This window comes from Toxorhynchites rutilus, chromosome 3 (genome assembly GCF_029784135.1).
Source record: "Toxorhynchites rutilus septentrionalis strain SRP chromosome 3, ASM2978413v1, whole genome shotgun sequence".
NCBI lineage: Eukaryota > Metazoa > Arthropoda > Insecta > Diptera > Culicidae > Toxorhynchites > Toxorhynchites rutilus.
The window spans coordinates 71,989,025-72,008,368 of record NC_073746.1 but is presented as its reverse complement, the minus strand read 5'-3'; the positions used below and the strand labels follow the sequence as shown (position 1 = coordinate 72,008,368).

The 19,344-nt window shown below is 40.4% G+C and overlaps 2 protein-coding genes across 8 annotated transcripts in view; one reads left to right on the top strand and one right to left on the bottom strand.

Moving 5' to 3' along the window:
- LOC129779491 (facilitated trehalose transporter Tret1-2 homolog) overlaps window positions 1-19,344 on the bottom strand; it is a 369,343-nt gene that overhangs the window by 48,452 nt on the left and 301,547 nt on the right. The window contains exon 1 of one of the 4 annotated variants that reach the window (XM_055786980.1): window positions 8,988-9,009. The exons of the other annotated variants lie outside the window; for them this stretch is intronic. Within the exon in view, the coding sequence (XP_055642955.1) occupies window positions 8,988-8,990 (3 nt within the window). The 5' untranslated portion in view covers window positions 8,991-9,009. Of the gene's footprint in view, window positions 1-8,987; window positions 9,010-19,344 lie in introns of those variants that run through there. 4 annotated transcript variants of the gene reach the window in all.
- Window positions 1-19,344, top strand: part of LOC129779492 (myosin-7-like) — a 76,028-nt gene that overhangs the window by 49,744 nt on the left and 6,940 nt on the right. The window contains exon 8 of one of the 4 annotated variants that reach the window (XR_008743681.1): window positions 17,086-17,136. The exons of the other annotated variants lie outside the window; for them this stretch is intronic. The gene's annotated coding sequence lies outside the window, so the exon portion shown is untranslated. Of the gene's footprint in view, window positions 1-17,085; window positions 17,137-19,344 lie in introns of those variants that run through there. 4 annotated transcript variants of the gene reach the window in all.

The following is a 19,344-nucleotide window of genomic DNA, read 5'->3' as shown; positions in this document are numbered from 1 at the left end:
AGGGGGAAAAACAAGAAAAAAGAGACCATTTAATTCGTTTCATTATTTGCACACAACCTCTATCACCCTTGGAATGTGCAATCTTGTTCATACTCACTTCAAGTGCACTTCAGTTCAGACCCCTTTTCCACCTTTCTCCGGCTCTCTTCGTCGCCGGTGGGAGCCAGGAGGGAAACAGTCCTATTCATGAGGCTAAGTACTTGAGTGAGTATCATTTTCACACCGACTCGCGCCGACTGGCTAACAAGCTCTCCTCTCGGAGCAAAGTGCGAAAAAATGTTTGATTGTGGCCTGCCGGTTTCGCTAGGCAAGGTGACGAGACACACAAACTCAGCACTAAGTCAAGAGAATCAAAAACGAAATTGTTGCTTTACCGTAGCGCACCACGCGTCTCCTGCCGCCGCGTAGACATTCACATTCCGCGCGCATTCCGCAAAAAAAGGCGTAAATCAATTTCGCTGTGCAATGAAAATCTAAGTGCACTCAACAAACTTGCCAAAGCCGACTTGCCGCCTGAAGTAAGTGTATTGTGGCAATGCGATTCAGTTGCAATTGAAATTTATAACATTTTATTGCATTATTCGCTTCCACGACAATTTATCATTTTCCGCCATTGTTTATTTGTTGCACACCACTGTGTGCTGTCCATCGCCATCGGAAGATGGGCGGGTGAAATGGATGAATGATGATTGATGGCTGTGGGGGCGGGAGGGCTCGAATGCAGTCTGCCGTCGGCCGACTGCAGTCGGTACCCAATAATCCTGTTGTCGTGCGATTGAATTACGGAGTTCTGACAGTCTGATTAACTGATCGGCTACTGTCCATTCGCCGCTGGTTGGCACATACTCACACTCGAGGGGTAGGTGGATTGCAATGTCTTGTCGGGAGGCCCTTCTATCGCGTCATTGGAATGGGTTGACAAGTGGTTCGGTGAATGTAATTAGAAACAATCAACTGTTTGAGCTGTGTCAGATGGAGGAGGGGCAGCTTCGAGAGGCTATTGGATTGATTGGTTCCAATGTTGACGATTAATTGAGAAGTAAGCCGATGATGTCTGATGGCTCAGTATTGTTTAACTTCCAAGGTGCGATTCATATTTAGAACGCCATGAGCCTAGGCTCAGCTATACTTTACCTGCGGTCGTAGGCTTTGCAGGTTGGCCTATCTCGTGTTACTTTATTTTAAACTATTTTATATGTGTAATAACAACGAAAAAATAATTTCTTATTTTGTTGACGTAGGACTACTGATTTCTATATAAAGGAGTCATTCTACGAAAAATGTAACGGATGTTGGAGTATAACGGAAAAGCTTGGAGAAAACTAAAAAAATATAAGATATTGTTATGCTTTAAATTTTCAATTTAATGTTTTTCCTAATTCATGTGTAATATTTATATGCTTTTTGTTTATCACAAAAAACATCGGAGGAAGCTGATACAATTCTTGAATGGGTTAAATAAAAAATTTTCTATGTGAAAGCAAATGGAAAAAAAAATTCTTTTCGTTGCTTTCAGTCTATTGCGCACTTTATCGTGGAAACCATTACCGGAATGTCTGTAAAAATTGAAAAATCTACATTTTTTCTTTGATTCAAATACTAATAAGCTTGATATTTAATGGAATCTATGTTGGGTCGCATCAGAAATTACAAAAAAATGCGTGATGCCAGGACATGAATAGCTGTGAGGTAGCTTCCAGTAGCTTCCAGCTAACATTCAATGTTCAAAAACGGTTCAAAATAACGGGTTCACTTAGGTGAACTGCGTTGTCCCTCTATATTCCATGGTATGGTTTCCTTTTTCGTTCTCACATGTTGTTTTTTGTGGTGAACAAGTTGAATCGATGTATATTAAGAATTATGTTACTTATCAGACTCAAAAGAGAGGATAAGACATGGAAGATAGTCTATTATTCCCAAAATTTCATCAAAAATACTAATAGTTTTATTTAGCCAGCTGCACTGTCCCAAATCACAGATTTCTCACAAAGTTCACAAGATATCTAATCTGTCAATATAATTACTACGAGTCTCCATAGACAATGTTTCATACAAGGAAAATATCGCCGAGGTAAGCTGACTTTTTAAACATAGGTTGAAGAATGCACTGTTAGATGATGGCTTCTTCTCGTATTCAGTCAAATTAAATAACATTTATGAACATCGATACAAGAAAATAAGGGAATGTCGAGTGTTTCGTGTTGATGTGGGATTATCTATCTATCTGATTTTATCCATATTTAGTTCAGCTCATATTACAAATAGTTTTTCTAGAATCAACATTTGGAGCACTGAATGAGTTAAATTCACGGGTTTCTAAACAGTTACAAATTATTCTCAAAATCCTACGTCACGTTTTCGTATGTGCCTTTGGTTCAGACCCTTCTACTTTTCATGAAAAAGGAATACAAAATGCAGCGTTCATTCTTCAGACAGTGTAGATAGAGAGAATATTGCATTTAAGCCCCGCCTTTTTCAATAATGTGGATAAGCTATTCGCGATTTCAAAGCATTCATCAGTCATCCAGCTAGCGACCAGACGGCCGATAGGTTTTCTAAATGGATTTTCTTAAGACCGAGAGTCGAATTTAGTTTTTCAAATTGACCTTTTCAAGGCTAGAGGAGAATGAACAAAATTTTTTAAAAGTTTCTATAGTTCAAGCCATGATCCTCATTATTCAAGTCACAGTTTCGCTCCGTCTAGCAGACAACAGTCGTTCTCAACGCTGATGTCAGACACAGCTGTTTGCTCGATACAAAGGAAGAATCGAAGAAAGATATTGCACACAGTGGTGCAATTTCGTTCGGTTGAGGCACCGCGTCGATTTTCATGCCGTCTGGTGGAAAGTGCTTCCGTATTTTTGCACCACATCAATTCTGCATCTGTGAACGCACTGTAAATATTGCCATCCCTCTGGCCACCCTCAGTTTCTATTTAGCTACCGTATTGAATGGGAGTGCAAGATCTTTTGCCTCATAATGTATTCTCAGAATATGCGCAAACTACAGTGATAGGCATAACAAAAAACCCACCTTGGATGTTTAGAAACTTTTCTCAATTTCTGGATTATTTCATCAAAAACTACTACCGTAATTTTATAGAGTTGTTTGTTAACTATAACTCTTTCAAGTAATTACCAAGTTTTGTCATTTTCGTTAGATTTCGTTTACTCCCTTACATGACTTTTCTAATGTATGCAAATATTCGTTGACAAAAAAAAAGGCCACCCTCAAAAAATAATATTAAAATCACCCAAGACCTTTGAGTAACCCCTCGTTTCTTCATGTTAGGACAGTTAGAGCTGTTCGGAATTGTTAGTAATCGATATTGAAGCGATATACACAATGTGTTGTTTACATTGTATTAAAAACAGAATTAGATAACGATTTTCTCATTTTTGTTCAAATAACAAAACAATTCTGTTAAACAAAAGTATAAATAAAAAACAACATTTTCCATTGCATTTCCATCATATTTAGCTGAATTCAATTCATAAGACCTCAACCAAACATTTTATTTCAATGGCACGCTAAATAAAAAATAAAAAACAGGTATAAAAATCCAAGTTCGAGGAATCTCAAATCAAACAATGAAAGCAACAAAGTTGAAAACATCAATATTAAGTGTGGCCTCCTGAAGCTTCAATGACCTGTTGAAGACGTTTGAGCTTACTATCGACCAAGTTCTGGAGGTGCTGAGGTGATTTCGTTCCAAGCCTTCTGGAGAGCTGTGGAATAAGTGTCCTTATTAGTGACAGCATCTTCCACCACTTTGTTGTCGAAAATGATCCCCAGGTTCTCAATCGGGTTAAGATCAGGGCTTTGTGGTGACCATTCAAGGGAAAACCTCTTGAATTTGCGTTAACGGAAATAGGCTTCGGTCTTCTTAGCAGTATGCTTCGGGTCATTGTCCTGTTGGAAAATGAAGCCAGTTTGTCCCCAAGGATGCCAATGCAGACATATGCTCTCGTGATTCCGTGAATTCGCACCAGATTTCCCACACCAGCCCAGAAAAAGCATCCCCACACCATCACTGTAGCCTGAAAATGACGTTCCTGCAATCTTTTATCATCACTTCATCACTCTTTAGCGTCGCTTCTAGATGAGATGCTCAAATTTCGATTCGTCAGTCCAAAGTACTTTTTTCCAAAAGTCTTTGGGTTTGTTATCATGCTTTGTTGTGGAACTGCCTTTTTGTCCATGCTCAGGTTCTGACCGATACCGCCAACGAGAGGTTTTCCTTAATGACTTTGACTGATACTTTTGGAGATTTATTCACTTCCCGGCTATCGGTCTTCCGACGACGGCCTCTTCCGGATTTGTCAGCAAGCGAACCGTAAGCTTTGTGCTTGTGCACAATTTCATGGACTTCTCCCTGGCTTATTCCGAACTTTTCTGCAATCTTCCGCTGTGAAATCTGCTGCAAATGATCGTGAACAACAAGATTTCGGACTTTTTTTTCCACCCAATTTGGTTTAGTTGAAATCTTTTTGTGTAGACAACAACAATCGATTTTTGTGTGTCAACATAAACAACACTTTATTCATATCGCGTCAACTGAACAACTGATAGGTTGTAAATGATATCGCACAGCTGTCATAACAGGTGGAAATAAGGGGTTTCTCAAAGGTTTTGGATGATTTTAATATTATTTTTTGGGGTGGGTTTTCATTTTTGTCAGTCATGTAGGTATTATAAGTGAACAAAAACTAACAAAAATGGCAAAACTTGTTAATTACTTGAAAGTAATACAGGTCGGACTCGATTATATACAATTAGAAAAAATTTTTTTTTTTTGATTGTTCAAATACTATTTATTTGAAGAAAAAATGTAACCTTTCAACGTTAAGGTGAAATTTGAGAGGCTATTATAAGTATAGTGGGGAAAAAATCGCGATTTTTGAAAATATTGCTTGAATTTTCACCAGGAATTGTTTTAATCGATATTGCAGCGAAATTAAGAAAGATAGAAGTTGGGCGTCAAAGGAAAAATTTTAGAGTGGTTCAAGAGCTTTAATTTTATTGATAGAAACAATCAAGTTTAATATAAATTTTTGGGATAAAATCAATAATTACCCATTCAAAATTACTTTTAAATTTTTCACTTCCAAAATGTTATTGAGATACATTAATTTAGATGTTCCACTACTATATCTTGTACTAAGTTTTCTCATCTTTCAAATGAAAGTAACATAACTGGCTTACGTGGCGTACTTTTTAACACTCCTATACTCGCGCACTGGTCTGTCAGACCGAGAAATCAATAATTCGTTCATTTCCCAGGACTTCGACTTTGCGATTCTCTCTAGCTTCGTTATTCGTCGTTCGTCATCATTGAGCGTATCGCATATGTTGGTATAAAGGGACGTGTGCCACTTTTTTCACACTTTCGGTCTGACACACCGACGCGAGTATGGGTGTTCTGATTCGTACTCCAATGAAACCACAATCGATTTATACGTTTTTATGTTATTTTATAACTCTTTATACTTCCATGAATTATATTCAGTTGCTTACTTTTCATTAACAACAGTGAAAAATTTGAATTTCGTTATTTGTGTTGGAGTATCGAAAACTACTATGTTTTGAGGAGGCTTAAATGACTATTAAAACATAATAAAGACAAAGAAAACATATTTTTTGAGTTTTTTCATTCAATCATACCCTCTTCTTCAAATAAACGCCAATAAATCCTGAAAAATACACATTACAGAGTTCAATTTTCGGTCTGTGACACCGTGCGCGAGTATACGTGTTATGATTTTGCACGCGAGTACAGGAGGGTTAATAGAGAGCCAGTTTGAGGCAACAGAGTCCGAAACAAAAAAAAAACTTCTAGAACTCTGTCATTGTTGAAATTCGAACATATGCGTAGAAGGATTTTTTCCATCAAATATGAACATCTATCACCTCCTGAGAGATTCTCGAAAAAAATATTTTTTTTCATGTGAGAAAGGTGTTTTCTGACTTTAGGGGGATGAGTCTAAAATTTTCTTCTTCTTTCATCCTCAATAAACGAAAAATATGTGCATAAAAAACGAATAAAAAAATATATTTTTTTTTGTCTCGATTATATACAGGATTCGTTATATACAGTGAAAAGAAATCGGAGACTGTATATAATCGATTCCGCGCTGTAGTTAATATACAATTCTATGAAAATACGGTAGTAGTTTTTGTAGGAACAGTACTGAAATTGGAAAATGTTTTTAAATATGCAAGGTGCATTGATAACAGCCAATTTAAAAACGAATCTGAACACTCGGCCTTGAGAAAGGCCATTTGGAAAGCCTCACTGCTGCCGCCTTCTGGTCATTAGCAGGATGACTGATAAAGTGTGAGTGACTTATTGATGACATTTTCCAATCTATTAATGAATTATATCGTGAATTTAAGCATTGTTTTCGGGATAAAAGTGGCGTCAAAGGTTTCACAACCCTAATATATGTAGCAATGCTTCGTATTCACTTCAAATTATCTTTCAACAGGATCAACTAGGTCAGCATTATTTTGGATTACATATAGTCTTTGATGAAGAAGGAGTAACAGTTTCAATTCATTCAATGACGTTGGATGTTCCGTGACAAGTGTTAATTTGAAAGCGAAGCGCACCTGATTGTATGAACGTTCTTAAGTCAATATCATTGAGCATCTATCGGAACAATTTCTTCAAACGAATGCTACTGACGGAACCACATTTGGCCTGTCGAACGCGTAGAAATCAATACTTTCGTTCGGAAACACTCTCATTTACGCAGCAGCCGAACTCCGCTTTCGGTCACCGAATTGTGTTCTTCACAGAGCTCGGTTCCCGCATCTCATGTTTCGGAGTGCCGCGAGACATTTAACTTCCAATTTTACTCCCGATGGCCGCATCATGCAAAAGGAGGGGTGCCAATATTGAAAAGTTTGCCTTCCAAAAGCCTAAACACAGCTCATGACAAGCAATAATTTTCTTATTTGGGAGAGAGAGAAAAAAAACCATTGATTTATTACCCGAAACTCGACGATGAGTGCCCGCGTCGTTCCGGGGGCACTGACGAAAAACGGAACGAGGAAAAACACGTTACGGTCTTCATACCATCGTTAGCACACTTCAACCAGAGCGGAGGGCATCCCCGTTCCTGATTCTGGCAGTTCTGCGGATCCGAGTGGTGGCGTGTGTAAGACCGGGAAATTTATTTTTAACCAGCCCAACGACAACTTTTCCATTTGCTCTGCCCGCCTGTCAAAATGAAACTTTGGTCAACTTTTTGACCACACAGTTTCCGCGCGGCCGCATGCCTAGGCCCCCTTTTCGCGTGCGTTTCCCGGTCCCGACGTGTCGGATGCCCAGTGTCTAAGATAGGCAAAAAGTTCTACGCTCCGAAGAGGAATAAAGTTGTTGATTATTTTCCTCGCATGAGCCACGACTACCAACAACCGCTCCCTCCCGCACCCTTTGCACCGATTGTGTTTTCTTCCAGTTTTTATGTTTGGAGTAATTGGGTTATGCCCTCCGCACAGCTTCCCGGCTGGAGGCACAGAAGAAAGATACAAGTGAAGATAATGTCGCTGATGGGTCACAGCTGTTTTGGACCAAATGAAACGAACTTATTGAGCTGACGGGATCTAGTGCTTGGAGACTATGGAACGGCAAGGAGATGTTTTTTTTTCTTACTTGAGCGGCGAGAGGAAATCGGGAGCATGGGAGGGTTGATAAGAAGTCTCCTATGGAAGGAAAAATGTGTACTGCTATTTCCGGAGAGGAAGAAGGAAGTTAATTTGATGGTTGCTATATCATACATTGAGTTTCGCTTGGGATGACACTTTGAGAGAGTGCTGAGTGTCACATTTGTTGACCAAATGTTGACTTCAAATATAGTTTGCTTCTGTGTGAGCTCTTGTCTGGTAAATAGAAAAGCTTCTTTTAGTTATTGTCATTCACGTTGGACTCAACTTCCATAGTGATGGAAACAGATGTAGTGCTGGATGAGAGATCAAAGAAATGATATGCATAGGACGATGCAGACCGATGCAGTCATCAATATCAGTTTCAGATTCAGAGAAAGATTCAGTGTATTTACTTTTTTTTTGTCTTTCGGTCATTTTTGGAAAAAATGGGAAAAAGCAATTTTTAGGAATACCCTAAAATGGAAATGTACACTTTAAAAAAAAATTCAAAAATACGGATCTAATATTTTGCGATACGGAACAAAACTACCACTTTTCAAGGATATCCGAGAACCACTACATTGGTTTGCCATGGAATGACTGTCGTGCATTTATCAAAATTTCAAACTGCATGAAGGAATTGATGAATATATTAATTATATAAACATCGCGCTCATGATTCTATAAATCGCATGATATTTCTCCATCTGAATATCTTTCTAATGTAGACGCACCATAATATACATTGTTTCATAACTAATAACTAGATTTAGTTTTTCATGAAATTATAATTTAATGAACAACTAATTTTTCGTTATGGAACTATGATTTTCTTTAAGGATGTCAATTCAGAAAACAAGTAACTTTTTTATGAACTAGTTTTGACATTATTAACTCGTTTAGCTGCGAAAGGTTTGTGGTGGCTTACATACCTTAATTACTTATCCTTTTATCTCTGAAATTAGTTTGATATGCTACACATAATGGTTCTGCATCCGTAAATAGTTCAAATCGACGAATGAACGAACACCCCCATTTTCCAACACAATTGCAGTATTTTTTGTGCTCTCCTATCGTAACGTAACGTAACGGCGAGGCACAATTGTATAGAGGCGGATGATCTACAAAGTTTAAAGCCTCTCAAAAACAAAGATTGAATGACGTTGACATTGAGGAGAAAGAAAACATTTACAGCTTAAGCGCCGCCCTTCTCCCCCAGTTTGCATTGATCGAGAATATATACCAATGTGATTTGCAAGTTCTATCCTAGTATTGCTCCATTTACGTGGGCCACAAGATGTGGTAGATGTGGTAAATGACTGGATAATGCGTACCATCGGTACTCCGCGTACCTGCAGGTATAAAATAGACTGCACCCTTGCCCAGCAAGGCAAACTGGCTCAACTTGCATGGGAAGCTAGCCGCCTGAAGCTTGAAATCCTGGGTCTAAGCGAAGTCCGCTGGCCAAACACTGGTGAACACAAGACATTATCCGGGCGAGTCCTGCTTTACTCTGGCATACGTGGTGAAAATACTCCCCGGGAACGAGGAGTTGGATTTCTACTGAGCCCAGGGGCTCATGCGGCCCTGATGAGGTGGGCACCGAATGACAGAAGAATAATCGTTGCCAGATTTAGAACACGGGCTAGTAACCTTACAGCAATGCAGTGCTATGCACCAACAGATGCTGCCGACCTGCAAGAGAAAGAGAGTTTCTACAGTCAGCTGAACAGTGTGGTTGAGAAAGTCTCGAAGGGGGATATCCAAATCTGCTTAGGTGACCTCAATGCGAAGATTGACTCAAACAATACGGACCTTGAAAACGGGGAGCTGTTTACAGAATTCTGTGGTAATAACAACATGGTGATTGGTGGATCGCTCTTCCCCCACCGACCAGCACATAAGGTCACGTGGGTTTCCCGTGACGGCCGAACAGAAAACCAAATCGACCACATCTGCATCAGCTGAAAATGGAGAAGGAGTCTTCTTGATGTATGCAACAAGAGCAGCGTCGATATTGCATCCGACCATAACCTTGTCATCGCTGAGATACGCCTGCGCGTCGCTCGCGTTGAGCTACTTGTATCACGAGCCTCGGAGTTGCTAGCTAGTGGATCTGTTGAAGAGCTGTGGAGTAGCATCAATAACGCCTTTATCACAACCAGTGATGAAACCCTCGGCAAAGTGCGCAGCACGCGGAGGAAGTGGATTTCAGATGAAACCTGGAGGATGATCGATGAGCGGAGAGGAGCGAAAGCTGGCATTGAGCGAGCGTGAACCAGAACATCTAAGACAGACGCTCGTCCACGATACGCTGAGATGGAGAAGGCTTGCAGACGAGACAAGAGAGCCTGGACCAACTCCCTAGCTGAAGTGGCCGCCGCCAATGGTGATATCCGCCTGTTGTACGTCATTTCTCGCCGCCTTAGTGGTGTTTGGATGAATACGAAGATGCCGCTAAAAGACAGAACTGGTCAGTTACTGACAGACCCTACAGACCAGCTTAAACGATGGACTGAACACTTTGAGCAACTCTTTCGAGTCTCAAATGCCGGTAACCAAGAAAACCAGCAGCGCTTAGCACCCGTAGTTCGTCGTTCGTCGTATTAATCGCGTTAACTTCGATGCGCCATCGCTGTCTGAAAATGAAGCAGCAATATGAAGTCCAGTAGAGCGCCAGGAATAGACTGTATTTCAGCCGAGATGCTCAAAGCTGACCCAGCCTTGTCAGCCAAGATGATGCATCAGCTATTTAGCAATATATGGGAAACCGCAACTTTTCCGGTGGACTGGATGCAGGGAATTTTGGTTAAAGTCCCTAAGAAAGGAGACCCAACTGAATGCGGGAACTGGCGCGGCATCACGCTGCTTTGTGTTACTCTCAAAATACTCTGCAAGGTAATCCTTAACCGGATTCAGGAGAAAATCGACGCTACTCTCCGGCGGCAGCAAGCTAGATTCCGTGCCCGCCGATCATGCGTGGACCATATCGCATTGCTCTCCCAACGTCGAAGTGATATGCAGAGCAAGCTAGACGACCTCTCCGAGAGCCTCCAAGCAGCAGGTCTCGCAGTAAATGTCGCCAAAACTAAATCCATGGTAGTGAACACTGACAATACCTCTAGCTTCACAGTAGCGGGACAAAGATTTGAACAGGTGGAATAGTTCCAATATCTTGGGAGCCGAACAACGCCGGATAGTAGTACCAAGACCGATATAGCCACACGGATCAGTAAGGCCATGGCTGCCTTTGCAGTTCTACGAAATATTTGGCGCTCAAACCATATCACTCTACATACAAAAATCCGAATCTTTAACTCAAACGTTAAATCCGTACTGCTGTACGCCTGTGAAACGTGGTGCGTCTCGGCGGAGATAAAGCAAAAACTGTACTGCCGTTCTACGCATAGTTGTCCCATGTTACTTTTTGACGATTTTCACATTTCTTCATAAAACGCTGTTTTTGTGCATAATCTTACGGAAAAACATAAAAAAACATATAGTTTGTTCCCAGCTTTTAAAAAAACAACATCAAGTTCAATTGTCCCATGTTTATATTCTATTCATAACTGTCCCACCATGTATTTTTTGTAGATCCATAGAACAGAAAACAGATTTACTTCGGGCGATTCGTGATAACAACAGTAATACATTTCTGTAGAAAGCGCTTTCCCTCATAGGAAGAAGAAGAATCCCATATGAAAATCGATAGCTTTTGAGAAAAGATAGATTTGAGACAGTAATATGATTAAATTTGTGTAAGATATCGAACTCAAGACACAAATAACAATCTTAAAAACGGGTAAGCTAAAACAATCAACAAATATATATGAATAATAGTTATCATAGAAAAAGCTTTCTTGTTTGTTCTAGCCTACACCCAAACTAGCGTTGGCAGAAAACATTCCATCTTTGGAAGAAATTATGCCATTTCGTGTGCTGGAGGGTCAAATGCGCAAATGAGCTGTTTTAAAAGCTCAAAAATGGTTTGTATGTATGCGAGCAGACATCTCTTTCTGTTTTCTTTTCTCATTTCATTTGGGATTGTGCCAAAAAAAAGTCTATACGACGTCAATGGGGATCGAACCAAGGCCGGCTGGAATGCAAAGCTATTTCACACGACCACGTTATCCATATAGCTACCAGCGATGTTTTATAGAAGCGTGATAATATTACACCTCATCATAAAATGGAGTTGGAAAGTGTTTTATAAGAGGATAAAGAAGAACATGAACGAAAATATTAGGCTGTCAAAAAAGTCCTGCGGTATTTTTTTGAATTTTCATTTGTTCATAAAATTAGTTACAATCATCTGTTTTAAGTCAAATATGCGCCGTTTTGTTCGATGACTTGTTCCCAATGAGATGACAACTTCATAATACCCCTGTTATAGAAGCTCGCTTCCTTATTGGCAAAAAACTCGGATAGCCAATTTTCACAGGCCTCTTTTGTGGCTAATTTCTGACTACCTAGCTCGTTCGCCATGGACAAAAACAGGTGGTAGTCACTTGGTGCAAGGTCCGGATTATACGGCGGATGCAAAAGAACCTCCCATCCGAGCTCCCGGAGCTTCTGGCGCGTCACCAAAGAAGTGTGTGGCCTGGCATTGTCCTGATGGAAGACAATGCGGCCTCTGTTTATCAAAGATGGCTTCATGAGTGCTACCTTCAAGCGGTCCAGTTGTTGGCAGTACAGGTCCGAATTGAGCGTTTGGCCATAGGGAAGCAGCTCATAATAGATTATTCCTTGACAATCCCATCAAACACACAGCAGAACCTTCCTGGCCGTTAATGAGGGCTTAACCACCGTCTGAGCCGCTTCAGCGGGCTTCGACCACGACCGTTTGCGCTTCACGTTGTCGTAAGTGACCCACTTTTCATCGCCAGTCACCATCCGCTTCAGAAACGGTCGATTTTGTTGCGATTCAGCAGCGATTCACATGCGTCGATACGGTCAAAGATATTTTTTTGCGTTAACGTGTGTGGCACCCATACATCGAGCTTCTTTGTGAATCCAAGCTTCTTCAAATGGTTAATAACGGTTTGATGACTTATCCCCAGCTCTTGGCCGATGCTACGGCTGCTACTATGACGGTCTTTCTCGGCTAATTCAGCGATTTTGTCGCCGCACAACGATGGTTTCAACGAACGACTTAACCAAACAAAACACTGTCAAGGACTATATTATAGCGCGCAAAAATACCTTTCCAACAAGCTATAGTATGACTCGATACAATGAATACAACTAGAACTACGCGCTTACAACGACACCTCGCGGAAATACCGCAGGACTTTTTTGACAGCCTAATATGTCTTCCTCTGTCTGGGCCGTGTCTTTGGCAAACTGTACGAAAAGCTTTCATATGCTTTCATTTAATGTGTCTCCTGTTTCGCTCGCTTATATTGGCTCTAGCATATATATTATACAAATCATTTACATGTATTGGGGAGTAGAACATTTTCTGTTATTTTTCAGCTCATTTAATGTAACAAATCGGGATGCACAAGTTATGGTGCTGAAAATTAACTTTGGGTGTAGAGCTCAAAGTACTCGCATCTTTTCATTGCATATCACGAAGCTTGAGATCGTAACTTACATAATGCGTATATCAAAATGGAGAACATGGGATCATTTCAATCACAAACTTATCTCTCCACAAAAATAAAGAATCTCACATGTTAGCTGGAAACGTGACAATTACTCCACCTTAACAGGGCTTTTCTTCAGATCGTGTAAGATTGGCGACTTGTAGACAAGTCACGAGCTACTGTACATGATGTTGCGCTTAATGAGGTGAAGGGATACACAATCCACTAAATAGCTTTTCTTTTCTCTCGATAATTATACCCTCATGCAAGGTAATGAACAGGGTTCTATGTGCACTCGAGCTTTGCGAACCCTAAAACATCGTTAACTTTCTATTCTGAGAGCCCGTTAATTGCTAGTTATGGTTCCCTTTTATCAGAACCCCAAGGACAACCCGCATCCACTGCGGAAGAACGCGGCGAGTAAACGAAAGTGAGAACGACTCAAATTTATCAACGTTTGGAAATCTCACTCTTGTCTCTGTGTAAAATAAGCTGAAGGCTGTCCGTTGAGGAGGGCGGTTATCATTTTCAATCTCGAAACACCACTCAACTCATAGCTTCTGCGCCTTCATCAATGTGCGGCCAAAGCAGTGATTACCACCGCTTCGTCAGGGTAAAACAATTGAAAGCCTTCAATTGAAACGCAGGCGAAGAAGAAAAAAATAATAATCTCAAAACAACAAATTCCAAGCGATGGAGGAAGAGAAATGATTCTGTGCCACCGTAAAGACTTGAGAAATGATGAACGGTGGGAAACTTTTTTCAAATGACTACGATTAATTTTTCGCTAGGATAGCATTCTGTCATCGTTATGTTTTGTGCTGCAGCTGCACCACTGCTCTGGCTTGATTGCACACTTCGTTCGTATTTCAACAACTTTCATCAGATGAAGATGATGGTGATGACGATAAGATGATGAGATGTCATTTGTTGACTCCTTAGGCAGCATTTTAATCCAAACTGATGGGATTGTTATGAAGCAGGGCTCTGGTACAATTCGATGGCAGAAATATTTGAAAGGTGTCATTTGTTAAATTAAATCCTGCCACCGATTGCGCAAAAATATATGGGTATTACTTCTTTTTCTTTCTTATAATCAGATAAATGAATCTGTTTCCAACACAATTCAGGCCAGGGGCCTAACGACTCGTCAGGCGAGTTGATTTACACACGCGCAAAACCGGCTGCAGCATGTTCGTAAATTTATAGCAAATAATAACCATTATTAAATGCAACATACACCGAGGCGATTTCGTTTTTTCGACTCTTTTGCGAATATCGCTCTGATTTTTTTTCAACAACTTACCGAAAATAATGAATGCACGAATCCTTTTTATGTAGAGAAGATTCAAATCTCTGCACCGAAAAGTAAAGAAAAGAAAGAGAGGCGGGAGAGTAAACAAATCGGTGATAATAAGTGATGGTAAAACCCGAAACCGAGATCGAAAATAAAATGCCGAGCGCATCCCGCCGCAAAGTAAAAAAAACTGCGCGAAGAAAGCTAAAACAAAACTGCACCTTATTATTATAATGTTTATTTGCATCCATTCTGTGGATCCCGGAAAAAAGGCCCTTGGGACATTTTCGATTATTAGTTGGTCGTTAACTGCGCTCTGCAATCGGGCTGCATTCATTTTTTTTTGCTCTCAGTCGTACCGTTTCGGGAGATGCCGCCGCCGATCAGATTTATAAGGAACATGCAACAAAATGAAGCCACGATTAATGCTCTGGACGAAAGTGCCTTTTCGACGCTTTTAGCAACAGCAAAGTTATGTTTGTGGGCCTGCGCTGCGCTGGTCGGATGAGTCGCGGACTCCGGAGCCGATCAAAATTTGATGTAGGGTAACACGGGGTGATTTGGTCATATGGGGTGATTTGGACCACCCCTTTATCTCAAAAATTACGGCTCAACTTGGATTTTCTATAATGTCATTTCCTTCTATTGTTGAACCGTATGTATCTAAAGTAAAAAAACTTTGGTAAAACTTCACAAGTAGAGGGAAACGGTAGCATGAATACATCAAGTACTTTGAGCGTCAAAAAATGTGAGTTTTCCGATCGTGGTTTTAAGGTTTTTCCCGCTGATTAAACAAACTTTTCGTGTATTGTGCAGTAAAGTTTCGTTCGCCTACAGAAGAGGAACAATTTGATGTAGCGAAACTGTAAGTTTGATAACATTAAATGAAATTAATTGCATTTTAATTTTTGCGTGTTGTGTGGGGTGACATGGACACGTTTCTGTGGGGTGAATTGGTCCTACAGGTTTGAGACTTTTCTTTGGTCTAATTGATTCCAGATGCCGCTGAATTACAAGAAGATGATGGACAGACAACGTTGGAAGAAGGAGGAAACCTGCGTTGCTTGAAAGAGCAACGCAGGCTATCGAGAACAGATTTTCTTTGACCAAGCATCAAAAGTGTTTGAAAATGCTCGACCAACAGTGAAAAGATTCATGCAGAATTCGAGATGGTGTGAATCCAATTTTTCTGGTCTGGAATCTGGCCGAGACACCTGGTATCGATCCCAAAACACTGTTACTGATTGTAACATTATGCCAAAATACTTTACATAAACATAAGTATGTGTTTTTCGATGAAACACACACTGGACCAAATCACCCCACAGATGGTCCAAATCACCCCGCATCAAATTTTAATGTCCAAAAATCATCTCTTTTATTTTATGATATATTTGGTAGATTGAAGCTTTATATAATGATTAAAAATTATTTATTGAGAGAAAACAAGTGTAGCTCAGTATACAATGTGACATTTTTTATTTAGACCGTATTGGTTTGGAAATATTAGGTGATTTGCTTAGGTGGTCCAAATTCCCCCCTTTTCCCCTAATTATATGTTTGTTCACACGTTATGAATATTCATCGACTAATAGGGGAGTTACTTCCTGTTCAAACAGTTTGTTCAGAGTTGTGGGGAAAGAAAATTAAGAAATTAGCTGAAAACTCTTGGGAACATAGTCGATTGATTGGAAGGTATAGATAGCGTGTCAAATTACTATATTTCTAGACGCATTTGAATAATACGTGGGATATCGATAACCTTAAATAGAATTCACATTGGGTGGTTCAATTTCTGGGAATTATCCAAGGATTTTAGATTACCCAACGTTCGCAAAACACATCTATCTCAAATTCAATATCATATAACTATAAAAGATATGTAATTATTGCTTTCTTATTGATCAATTCATTCCAAATCACTAGAGCATCGACGATTTCAATCACACAAATTTATGTGCATCCGCGTTTCGAAGGACACCGAATCTTCGGTATTGATAAATTACAAGTTTTTCACTTACAAATCAAAGTGTGTTTATATCAACTTTATATCAACTATATTTGTATCGAAATATTGAAAACAATTATTAGCGAAAAGTCATATATGGGAAGCGGGGGTAAAGTTGTCATCCTAAGGAATATGCCCGTTTTCTGCGTCCTTATGCCGTTTTTCGAAGTAACGTAACTTAAACTCAACTTATGGTTGCTGAAGCTAGCGAACGGTTATACTATAAAAATTGAAAACGTAACATTTTTCATTATGTGAAAAAAAGTCGAACATTTTTGTTAGTGTGGGGTTAGAGTGGTAACCTGGTGTGGGTAAAATGGACATATCATGCTAAATGGGATTAATTTATGTACTGTTTCTGTTGGCTTGAAGTTAAAATAAGATGAAACATCGCAAAAATGAACTAATTCGTTTATTAGCTTATTAATCAGCATCATCAAAGATAGGGGAGAGAAGTTACCCTATTTGTACGTGTAATTAGTATGAGGGCGAAATTTAAGATGCACATGTTTCTCTTCCCCTTTTTTTCTTGTTTTTAGTATAGAGGCTTCAAGTTTAACACTTTCGTCGCCCAGAGCGATTCAGTCGAGTTTCATGCGGGGCCCAAATTCAACTGTTGGTGCGCTAGAGAAATAAGAAGGCTACGATAATAATTGTTTCGTGTTCGATTCTGGACTACGTTTCTGTTGAATCAACCGACTGCTGATTAGAAACTTATAAAAATAATTTTCCAGACAATTGTACAGTGTTGCCAATGATAATAAAAAATGAAATTCAACCGAACGTACTTGCTGTATATACTATATTCGATGACGTTGAATAAAGGGTGTGTCACATCAAATTGCATCACGGAAAAAACGCTGTAGAAATGTAATTTTTAGGAATTATATCTTCAGCTTTCGCTTATAATCAGATAAGAGTGTATAGATCACGTTGGCCATGCTTCACTGTCAATTTTTCGTAAATTTGGAAAAATGTCGTCGAACGAAAAAGAGCGTCGTGAATTAATCCTGCGCACTCATTTCGAGAATCCGGAGTTGTCACATCGGGACATCGGTAAGATGCTGGGAATCGTCCAATCCACGGTCAGCAGAGTACTAAAACGATACTTCGAGAACCTTACCATCGACCGGAAGGTGAAGAACGGCAAAAATGGATGCTCCGTCAGTGAAAAAGATCACAAGCGCGTAGTTAAGCAGTTTAGACGTGATCCGAGAAGTTCGGTCCGGGATGTCGCCAATAAGCTGAATTTGTCAAGTTCATTCGTCCAGCGGACCAAGCAGCGGGAGGGCCTGCGTACATACAAGGTTCAGAAGGCTCCTAACCGCGACGAAAGGCAAAACATGGTGGAGAAGACGCGAGCCCGGAAGCTGTACACCGAAATGCTGACGAAGCCACATTGCCTGGTAATGGATGACGAAACCTACGTCAAAGCGGACTTTCGTCAGCTGCCGGGCCTGTTGTTCTTCTCCGCAGAGGACAAATTCAGCGTTCCGGAGGAGATTCGCAAGCAGAAACTATCCAAGTTTGCCAAAAAGTACATGGTGTGGCAAGCGATCTGCTCTTGCGGAAAGCGGAGCGCCCCCTTCGTGATGACCGGCACGGTAAACGGGCAGGTTTACCTTAAGGAGTGCCTACAGAAGCGCTTACTACCACTATTGAAGCAGCATGAGGGCCCGACCATCTTCTGGCCGGATCTCGCTTCGTGCCACTATTCAAAGGACGTGTTGGAGTGGTACGAAGCCAACGGGGTCACCTTCGTGTCAAAGGAAATGAACCCGCCCAACGCGCCGGAGCTTCGCCCAATAGAGAAATATTGAGCGATTATGAAGCAGGCCCTCCGGCAGAACCCAAAAGTTGTCAAATCGGAGGCGGACTTCAAGAGAAAATGGATTTCTGTTAAAAAAAAACTACAACCTGATGTTGTACAGAACCTTATGGACGGGGTAAAGAGGAAGGTGCGAGCATACGGGCTTGGGCTCGAAGTATGAATAAAAAGAAAATGCCAAAAGTTGTTCAATAGTTTTTATTTTACTGTCTAAAATTTTCAAAAGGATCGGTCTACTGGGCGAATTTCTACAGCGTTTTTTCCGTGATGCAATTTGATGTGACACACCCTTTAGAATGAATCAAGCCATTTTTCCTCATTTTGAGAGGAACCTAAGCGCTGCTCGGAAAATGCTTATCCCATCGATGCTAAGAGGTGGTAACCGGTCCCCATCATTTCCTCGACCGATTTTGTAGTATATGATGGAGCATTATTATGCAATTCAATCACTGTCGGTTGCGTTCAGTAGTTAATCCGCCAGGATTGAGTAGCTCATAATAGATCAAACCGTTTTGATACCACCAAACGAAGGGAACTTGTCCCTGAACTTATCCAAGATCATTGAGGCTTAGGATTATTGATATAAATCCACTTTTCACCGCCAGTCACAGTCCGATGGAGGAATGGATTCCTTTTGTACGTGGCGAGCAGCATTTCAGGCTTCTTGCTGTCTTTTGTTTAGCTCGTGTGGAACCCATTTTCCGATCTTCTGGCTCTTTCCTATGGCCTTAACACTTATGGAGATGGCTCCTTGAGTCGATATTCAATTGGTCTGCGAGTTGTTGTTGTGTTTAAGTATCATCTTCGTGAAAAAGTGCACATTGACGAACTTTTCCGGAGTTTTTGAAAGCTTTTGTTTCTCTCGTCACAATCACAGTTTTCCATGTTTTTGAATCACTCAAAGCATGGCGATTCTCCAAATGTATGTTCATCGTATGCTTCGACAGACATTCGATGCGATTTTGCAATA